General features: G+C 37.0%; 1 protein-coding gene across 2 annotated transcripts in view; it reads left to right on the top strand.

The window, feature by feature from the left end:
* Nucleotides 1-10,677, top strand: part of SAMSN1 (SAM domain, SH3 domain and nuclear localization signals 1) — an 87,093-nt gene that overhangs the window by 67,160 nt on the left and 9,256 nt on the right. For both annotated transcript variants that reach the window (XM_008588739.1, XM_008588740.1), the window contains exons 5-7: nt 1,161-1,312; nt 4,381-4,587; nt 6,608-6,758. In XM_008588739.1, coding sequence (XP_008586961.1) covers nt 1,161-1,312; nt 4,381-4,587; nt 6,608-6,758 — 510 coding nt within the window. The remainder of the gene's footprint in view (nt 1-1,160; nt 1,313-4,380; nt 4,588-6,607; nt 6,759-10,677) is intronic.

Genomic DNA, 10,677 nt, shown 5'->3' on the forward strand with positions numbered 1-10,677 from the left:
ATTTTATTTCTATTTTCCTATTGGCTGTAGAAGTTATTTTGAGAAAAAAAAAAGTGAATGCAGAAACATTTCAGGGATGTATTTTTGCATGTGTGAAATTCAGATTTCATTAGTATTCATTTCTGCTGGAAGTTTTAAAATTCTAAATTGTGATGCTGAATGTGGGAAGAATTTTATTAATTAAAATGTACCATGAAAAGCCCGGACCTGAGGTACTCATGGAAGGGAAGGTGTGAGGAAATGGTGGCTCATCCACCTGGTTATCATATACAACTTAATCTCTGTGATTAGATGCAACTCACCTTTCTTTTATATCAGTTCATATACAACATGAAGCATCTCAAAGGATCTTTACCTTATTTCTGTAATGGATGGTAATTCCCTTATTGAACAGAGTACCAAAAGTTCAGACTGAAGGGAGAAGTGAAGTGGTGAGTGAGGATGGGGGAACCGAGAGCTACTTCCACTGGGAGCCATTGTTGTCTGCAGACAGGCAGCAAAATGGAATCTCTCTCTCTCTCTCTTGGCCTGACATTCAAGATCAAAAACAAAGATTTGGAGTAATTTTAGAAGCCCAGTTGAGAACCACGTGGGGTCCAGACATTTGGGCACACTTCTTCCTTTCTTCACACTCACACAACAAGAAAAACGTCCCCTTTCATGCACAGGGATGTTGCCCCAAAATGGACTTTGGTACACAATAGGAACTCTGTGGGAGAATTTTTGCTATATTTGAGATAAGTTGTAGGGAAACTTGTAATGTCATCTTTGGCCGTGTGTGATCAATAGCACACAAAGATCAAACTATTGTTACTGGTTTCTGGCTTTCTCACAGGTTAAACCTATACCTTCCTCCTCTTTAGTAACTGTCCAATGTTTAATACAGTGTGTAATGGATCATATCACAGAGACTGAAATGAGAGAGTATATGGGTTAGTAGTTGAGGGGAGAGTGGCCATATTGGCAGGAGAAAGGTCAGAAATGGCTCAGAGGACCTAGCTCGCTGGCAGAGAGTGACTGGGAGGCAGAAATCAGGATGGGTCAATTAGAGTCCTCTCATGAGGCTGGCGTCAAATGCTTTAGCATTATCAATGCTTGGTTGTGATGGTTCAGAATGTTACAAGGCTTCCATAAGAACTGTTAACCTCTGTTTTCATCAGGTGGAATAAAAAGCTATTCAGATGGTACAAGTAACCGGGAAAGCTTTCGACTGGATGATGATGGTCCCTACTCAGGACCATTCTGTGGCCGTGCTAGAGTGCATACTGATTTCACACCAAGTCCCTATGACACTGACTCCCTCAAAATCAAGGTGTGCGAACATCCTTTCTGCCTTCTGAATGTTTGTCAAATGCTGGTTGTATGACCTGTTTCAGGAAGTACAAATAGTGGGAAAGGGGTTGTGAGTGTGTTCTTCCCAGCAGTAGAATTGGGGACTGGTGCACCATGGCAAGAATTTAAAGTAAACGTGTGAGGCGAGGTAGAGTGGTCAGTCTGTTCAGGCTATTAGCATAAGTTTCTGTTATATGGATAGCACAGGTTCAGGGTTTATCAGGGAGGAAGGAATTACCTACATTTTCTCTGAAAACCAAAAGCTTCACACATGGCTGGGGGTGCCCAGCTCAGCCGGATACTTGCAGAAGTAAAACTAATGAAACCAAGGAGAAGAAGAAGATGAAAATATCAGGCAAGAGCACAGCAGAGCAAAGACTTTGGGAACCAGACTTGGCCAGGCAACTTCAGTACTTTTTAGGTTGGTTGCCATGAATAACCAGAGATCTTTCTCCCAGTGGTATTCCCCCCTGAATTCCTTCTTCTTACTCTTATCCTCTGTATTCATTTTCTATTGCCATGTAGCAAATTACCCCCAACTCAGATGCTTCAAACAAGACAAATGTAGTATTTACTCATTGTTTTGATAGGTCATGAGTGTGGGCATAACTCAACTGAGTTCTCTGCTTAAAGTCTCACCTGGCTGAAATCAAGGTGTCAGCCAGGCTGTGATCCTCACCTGCCTGAGGCTCCAGGTCCTCTTTCAAGCTCACTGGCTGTTGGCAGAATTTGGTTTCCTGCGGTTGTAGGACTGAGGCCCCCGTTTCCTGGCTGGATATCAACTGGAGGCTGTTCTCAGCCCCCGGATTCCACCAGTCATGGCCCTGTCTATACCCTGGCAGTTTTGCTCCTTCAAGACCAACAGGAAAAAAATTTACTCATGCTTCAGTATCTTTCTTTTTAAGGAATCCCACCTGATTAAGTCAGACCCACCTATATAATCTCCCTTTTAATTAACTCAAAATCAACTGATTTGGTGTATTAATTATATCAGCAAAGTCCTTTGTCATATAAGGGAACATAATCACGAGTGTAAAATCCATCATTTTCACAGTCCTGCTCATACTCAAGGGGAGGAGCTGGTTACAATAGCACAAGTAGAAGAAGGCTTTGTGATAATACTTTATAGATGTTATGATAATACTTTATAGATGTTATGGGGTTTTTTTTAGTATCACAAAATGCTATAGCTAAAAGAGCTTAAATTATGCTATCAAATCAAAGCAGGAAAATGAGAAAAGCATTGTTCCCCACAATTAGCTCCTTAGTCATTTATATGAAATGATTTGAAGTCTAAGTTCAAGTTGTGGGGAAAGGAGGCTTGTAGCCTAGTAACCATTGTTGGGGGAGGGCAGTAGAAAGGAATAAACACAACACATTTTGACTTTAGGGGAGCTTTTCAACTTTGCTACAATACAATGCCAGTACACCACCAGTGGTGCTGTCTATAGCAATTTTTGTGGAGCTCTTATAGGACACAGTTAGAATCCCTCAGTTAACCAATGAGGACTGAAATGCTATTGTTTCCATCAAGGGTCTTATCCAAAATTAAATTGAGTCTTTGCTTGGTGATAGGTAGGCTTTCCTGAAATGCGCAAGTTTACAAGTTTAAAGGATACAAATTACAAGTTTAAAAATTTAAAGACAATAGGAAGGATGCACTAAAGGGCTGCCATGTCCAGAAACTTCCTAGAGCTTCTGAGCAGTATCCCAGTCTGCTTAGCTGATTCCATCTGACCTAGAATTTGATTCTCTATAGTCAAAGGCAGAAAGACTTAGACTAACAGCTCACAGGGCTAGACAGGCAGATGATCACAAGTCAGAAAGGCTATATCTTTCAATTACACTGAATTCTACCATTACAAATAAAATTTCTGTTTTAGATGGAAGAACATGTATTCACAAGGCAGTAGAAAAATATTTTTAGTAGCAGAATTAATGCTTTGTTTGTTTGAGGGTAGACACTTAAAAGAGGCAAAAATATAGAAATCTGTAACGTCCTCCCTGGGAAAGAAAGTTGTAAGCCTCAAAGAAATAATTATGACTCTAAAATGTAAGCACTGAATTTGAATAGGCATCAATTTTCTTAACAAAGAAATACCCCCATGGGGTTTTCCACTCTTTCCAATTACTGGCAGCCTGTAGCCAATTATGGTCTTAGATGTAAATGAAGAAAATGACCAATTGGTGATCCATCTCAAAGTGCTTCATTCATACTTCAATCAAAACTTTGTTGTGAGGCTCAATCTAAATAAGGCTCTTAATAAGAGGGGTAGCATTAGTACCTTCATAAAAATTAAGTAGCATAATTTATCCTTAGTGCACACATACTTTTGTTATATGTTTGGTGAGTTTTGCACAATTTCATTATTTTAGATGGATGAACTACTTTAGATAGGTTTATTTTATACTGTAGATTAATTTTTAGATAAACTAGAAGCACAGACAGAGTCATAGACTTTTCTTTCTTTTCTCCTTCTGCAGTTAGGGAGCCCCTCCAGGAATGATGGCTTGAGGTTTGCTACATATACATTGCTTTCACAGTATGAATGAAAATAGCATAATTTTTTTTAGTTCAGACAACTTGGACTGAGTTCTAGTTCTGCCATTAACTTCCTGAAAGCTCTTGGGAAGTCATTTAATATACCTGCTACTTTTTCTGTAATATTTAAAATAATGAGATACTTCGTATACGTACCTAAGAAATGTGCTGTGAGCATAAAACAACTTAGTGTTTGCAGAAGTGTTCCGTAAATTACATTGTGCTCCACAAATGTAAGTTGATAAGTTGATATAACACAAACATGACTGCATCTTCAAATGTATATGAGAGCTTTTCTTCAAGCATGTTGAAGTTTTCTTCATTATTACTACTAAATAATTTCCTTGAGATTTGGGAAGAAATGTTTTCTTCAATTTATTTCCATTATCTCCATGCTCCTTTTGCATAATGTTCTCATTATTCTAGTTTCTTATGATTCCATTCTTTCTGCCAATTTTCATAGCACCATAGTTCCCTGAAATCTGATTTGTATTCTTTGCCCTTAGAAAGGAGACATCATAGACATTATCTGCAAAACACCAATGGGGATGTGGACAGGAATGCTGAACAATAAGGTGGGAAACTTCAAGTTTATTTATGTGGATGTCATCTCAGAAGAGGAAGCAGCCCCCAGGAAAATAAAGGCACACCGAAGAAGTAAAAGGGAAAAACCCAAGACTCTGCAGGAGTTCTTAGAGAGGATTCGCCTTCAGGTTAGCAAACCGATGGCTTGTTTGGTTTTGGTGACATATGGATAATTGAATAACTGAGGAAAGTGGATCAGTGTTTGAATAGCATATTTAAAAATTCAAGACTTACAGCAAAGGGAAATCTGTTTTCCTAGAACAGCCCTTATTTCTCCTTTATTACTTTTATTATGCAAGGACAGGTCTTGATATAATATCCCTTGGACTAAACCCTAATGGTACTTAGCAATGACAGTAGAGATTAATGTTGAGAAAGTGCAGTGAAAAATGAAAAATACCAAGGAGAATAAAAGGCCCAGAGAAAATGTCTGAATGTCTAAATGAAAGTGACAGAGTATGAAGAATAAAGGAAAATTCCACAGAAATGAAGGGAAAAATGAAAAGAAAATTGGATTTTCAATAGAGCAGAGATCAAAATCAAGTCGAGAGAAGATAACTCAATATAATCATTTTAAAAGTAATTTGTTAGAAAACAGTGAACATTAAGCTCCACAATGACTGTGTTAAGGAAACTGTGTGGTCTATATTTATAATCCAATTATTTTCTTATAATATTAGCAAAATTTTTATGAAATACCTACCTTGTTAAATGGTGTGTACAGACAATATACTAGTCTCACTCAATTTACAGTTTTGCAATCCATTGCCAAAATTAACTAAGCAGTACTTTGACAGTTTTCAAAATTCATCAATGCAATAGCCAATTAAACTTTCTTTAATTGCTTTTTCTAGAATTATCTAGCTACATTCCTATCTCTGGACACACTATCTAAGCCTTTCTATGTTACTCCTTGGAGGAAGTACATGTTTAAATCCTGCTTCTATTACTTGTTTTTTCTGTGACCTGTGAGAAAAGCAAGGTCTAAGAGAGGGAAATGACTTACCCAAGAAGCCAGAGTTAGATGGTTGTGTCAGAATGGGAATTTTGGTGTTCTCTGTTCTCATTCAGTGTTTTCTAGAACACACTATTTTTTTAAAAAATTGCCATTCTTCCTTTCTTCTCTCTCTCTCTCTTTTTTTTTCATTAAAAAAAAGGCTGGTGATAAGTTCTTCCTGGTTACTTAAAACTTTTAGATAAAAAATTGCCATTCTTCCTTTCTTCTCTCTCTCTCTTTTTTTTTTCATTAAAAAAAAGGCTGGTGATAAGTTCTTCCTGGTTACTTAAAACTTTTAGACTTCCTCTTATTCAATTTTAGCAACTAAAGTAAGGAAATTGAAATTGTGATTAAGTAGAAAGGGAGGAATTTTTGAGGAAGTTGAAAAAGCATTCAACTTTACTTTACATTCTTATTATGTTAGAGAGAACAGAGGTTTTATAATAACATACAAACTATGAAATCAGAAGCCTTTGCATTTTAAACTAACATATATTCATGCAAATGATGGACAAAATATACATGCTGAGAAAAGGAAACAATACTTTTCTCAACTAGAGTGCTTTTATGCTTAATAAAGTCTTTTAACTAAATAGAAAGTCTGGGATTTCTTAGGTTTATATGACGCTTTTCGAACAAAAGGCTAAATCCACTTTTTAATATAGAATTGTGTCTGTTTCAAATTCATTTTTTAACCTATCTGAAGAAGTCAATGAGATGCTGTTTTGCAATCAAGCAAACAAGAAGACGTAATACAGAAATATTACTATAATATACTCTGTTAGAGGCATTTTATTGATAGTCTTAAGGAAATACAAATTATCAGTTTAGCTGGTTGAGAAGTGAAAAAATGCGAAATGGGATGAATGATCCAACTATTTAATTGATCCATGATTTAGCATTGTATAGATTAAGGTAATTCTTTATATTTGTCCTTCCAGAAGGTGAGAACTCTATAGCATAATCTTTTAAGTGCCTTAGAGATTATATGCAGAAAAGTAATATAAGTAAAATATAGTTAAGCAAAAGTTATATTGGCACCTTTGGCTTCCATATGCATTTCTACACTTTCCTTAAATCTTAAGAAAACTAAAAATAAATTATTTGAACTTTACTAGCTTTTATTATATGTATTTTTTCCTCCCCCACAGGAATATACCTCAACACTTTTGCTCAATGGTTATGAGACCCTAGAAGATTTAAAGGATATAAAAGAGAGTCATCTCATTGAATTAAACATTGAAAACCCAGAAGACAGGATGAGGTTACTATCAGCTGCTGAAAATCTCCTTGATGAAGATGGTAAGTGTACACATCTACCCTCTCCTTGGCCGATAATCACAGTTTAATGCAAATAATGAAATCATTAAAAACAAAGCCCTGGTTTTATTGACTGAGAATCATATAAAGTATTCTTTCCCATAAAGTAAGTATTTTCATATATATTTGGAAACAACAACTGTGGTCAAATCTATAATTGGAAAGAGAAACTTTTTGCCTTATTGAACTCAGGAAATAAAAGGCATTTTCTTGGTACCTCATTTTGGTTCTGCAGAGCTATTAATTTACACGCAAGTGGATGCCTGCATTCCCTAAGACTGAGGGAGTTAGAGACAGACATTTAGTGACAGCACGAGCCATTAGTGAAAAATGTCACACATGGCTTCTGTAGAACAACACAAAGCATGGCTCTAAGCTAATGAGCCTCTGCACCACATAGAAAAATTCATTTCATTACCATATAGTCACATCTTGTACTTGTTTATAGTACTCTTTCAAAATGTTATAAAAGCTTGCAAAAATATTCAGCACTCACTTTTATTATCTGAGATGGTTTTGTATTTGTAAGTATAAACTGAAGATGGAATAATACATGCAGATGCACTTGTGGCAGAATACTAGTTATACCAACTGGGGTTTGTAACGATAGGATAGCTTTTGTTTTTCCCATTACCCATCCGGAACACGCTTTCTCTTAAATCTGGTCAGGCTCACACACCCTGAGCTCGGGGCATGCCAAATTTGCCACCAGGAGCGTTTTGTGAAGAAAAGAAGGGCGGGGGGGCTCTAATTTTCTCTCTCACTTATTGAGTATGTGCTCTGAGCAAAACTTTGGGCCAAAGGCTTCACATTTATTATCTTCTTTAGTGTTCCCCACAGCTCTGTGAGTTAGGTAGTACTGTCACCATTTATGAGAAATGGAGATAAGTAACTCGTCTCAGCTCACACACTTAGTGAATTGTAGAGTTGGAATTCCAACCTCAGTGTTTGTGAAACTGTGCTGTACCTTCTAATACTATGAGTACAGAGGAAAGCTGGATTTAAGACCCAGGCCCTGTGACTGTCCCTTTGTGGAGTATCCTATACCATCTCTCATAAGACCCGCAAAATTGGAGCAGGGCAAATGTTTGCTGTACACTGGCTTTTTATCCAGTAGGAATTAACTGACTTTTAAAGAAAACATTGCTTACTTTGTTCTTATTTGCCGTCATGTGTTTGCTTCATCCTTTTCCAAGAACTTTCATATGCGTGACTAACATGACGCCAGCAGAACTGATTTCATCATTAGGCCTAGGTTTTCATATGCTTTCTTTGAAGTTGTGGGGGCTGGGAGATGAAAAAGACAGGGAGATGGGGTCACAGAGTCAGACAAAGGCCAGACTTAAGAAAGTAGCCAATTTACTCAACAGTACAAGCCCAAACAAAATTGATCAGCGTAAACTGATGTAGTGATATCTTCCAGGTAAATGAGGCAATTTTGTCCACTTCTTGTCTTTCCAAGACATGGTGTCTCACTAAATAAGGTTTGGCTAAGAGATAGATTCTGTAGATTTCCTGTATTGATAGCATTCAGTGTCATTGCCAGTACTCTCCAAAATACTTTGACCATGAAGTACACGGAGAGAGAAGCCTATTTTTTTAGAACATGTAAATAATTGCTTTTCTTCTACAATACTACAAGTGTAGGTATTTTGCCCAATTTCCAGATGAGGAAATAATTCAAAGAATTTCAAAGAGATCAAACAGCTAGATTAAGTAGCAGAGCTGGGGGTTTTAATCAAAGGCAGTCTAGCATAAAACTTTAAGTTCCATCTTTTATATGTGCAAACTGGTAAACATGAGCAATGAATGTATGAAAATTTAAATTTTCTGCTACTTCACCAAGTTTCTTTAAGGCTTCAGTTCAGTTTACCATCTCAGAAAGTGGAAGTTAATATGTAAGTGAGAACTGAAACCTGGCAGCAGCATGACTCCCTGAGAGGGGTGACACAGAAGCTGCCTCACAACAGGGTTGGTGAATAGAAGGGGCCAGGAACTCAGTGAGCCACGCTGTCAGTGATAAAATAGTGCTCTGCAGTGACCCACAGAAGGAACACAGGTCCAGTGCCAAAGGCTTGTGCCACGTAATTTCTTCATTCCACCTCCCTGATCCCCTGTCTACTTGCTATGCTAACAAAAGAATAATGATTTATCGAGTACTCAATACAATAGCTGGGTGTAATTTAAAAAACCACCTGGCCCACATTCTTTCTTTTCAAGATGGGAAAACTAAAACCCCAGTAGCTCAGTGGCTTTCTCAAGCTTGAAAATCTTGGACCCAATCTCCTAAACCTATTAGAAACATGTTCTACTCTATCCCGGTCTCTGAAAACAAAACACAGTATCTCCAAAGCACGAGGTGACTTTTACTGTTTGATATAAAAAAGGTACAAGACCCAGAAATTATTCCCCAATGTAAAACTTTAGAAAATGGTACTTGAAGGTCACTAGAAGTTGATCGCTTAATAATAGCCAGTAATGTACGAATATACACAACCAGAGCCGAATTCTTGGAAATGAAAAATGGAAAAAATGCAGATTCAACCAATGTTTTTTGTCAACACACAATCCTGAGATTTTTTTTATTTTAATCTATGCTCTAAAGTAGTATTAGAATATACATGTCAAAAAGATGCATACTGCATGTTAGACTGTTCTGACTGAGGGCTATTTATCTTATACAAAACTGTTTTGCTCAAGAAATAAAGAGGAATGACTTCCATTTGTTGATAAGATAGTGAGTTCTGATGATTTGGCACCATGGTACTGCATGCTTATTTTTATGTATTCTCTACTCTGCGAATCATATCTTCTATAACCATGCTAAAGATTAAATGTGCAACCTTCACGTACCTTGAATGACAGAGACCTTGAATATATGGTTATGTAAAACTGAGACATTATTAAAAATAAATGCATGTTACAGTTATAGGGTAAAAATAGTTAGGTTTTTAAAAAATTTTTTTGAAGAGGATATGCAAATTGGCCACGATTTTACTTATGCATTTTATTTTGATCATTGAGTAATGCCAGTTTGGAGAAAATCAATAAATTCCTGGTGTAGGATGTCTTTGTTAGTTAGGTTGGGAACTTGGAAAGTTTTGCCTTGATAATCATTCAATATAAAAATTGAGAAAAGTGGGCAATGGGTCTTGAGGATAAGAGTTAAAACTTTGAGATAATGTTGAAAAGCCCATAAATCCCATGTGAGCCTTTAAAATATCTTGAGGGACCAAGAGAATGGGGAATGGGACAGGGGGAAAAAAACCAGAAATCTAAGATTTACGGCAAGCAATTTTCCTTTTCTCTTAGCCCAAGATAGATAGCATTGTACCCATTTGACCTTGAAAATATAGACTGGATTAAACCTTTCAAGTCACTGCTTGACAGGAGGTAAAGATGCTTTTCCAACAAGCTGATAGAAGGGCTGGTGAGTGGTGTTAGAGCTGATCATCGGATTACCTCTGGAGGAGGATAATGACTTTGGAGCTATGCAATCCCAGCAAGCAGGCAGAGATATTCAGAATTTGCTCCCGTGTTGCATTAGAACTCAGCAGATTTAGGTCATTGGCTCCCTCAACTGGGAATCTAGATAAAGTTAGAGGGAGAAGAAAAATTGGAGTGAGACTCAGCTGTTGAAGGAGCAAAAGAGCAGAATCTGTTTATTTTGTGCAGTTAAGGTCTCTCTATTTATCATCTGAATTTAGAATTGGGTTGTTTACTTTGGGAGTAAAAATCCCTAGCAAGTAAAAAAGAGTATATACACATCTGTTTGTGTGCATGTTGTTCAATAAACACAACCTTCAAAGCCCCTTTGCCTTACTCAAAAATGCCTTTATCAAATAAGATAGCTAACTGCTGTTTATAGTAAGTATTTTCTCTTTATTATGCACTTGTTCCC

This window comes from Galeopterus variegatus, unplaced genomic scaffold (assembly GCF_000696425.1).
Source record: "Galeopterus variegatus unplaced genomic scaffold, G_variegatus-3.0.2 Scaffold5002, whole genome shotgun sequence".
Lineage (NCBI taxonomy): Eukaryota > Metazoa > Chordata > Mammalia > Dermoptera > Cynocephalidae > Galeopterus > Galeopterus variegatus.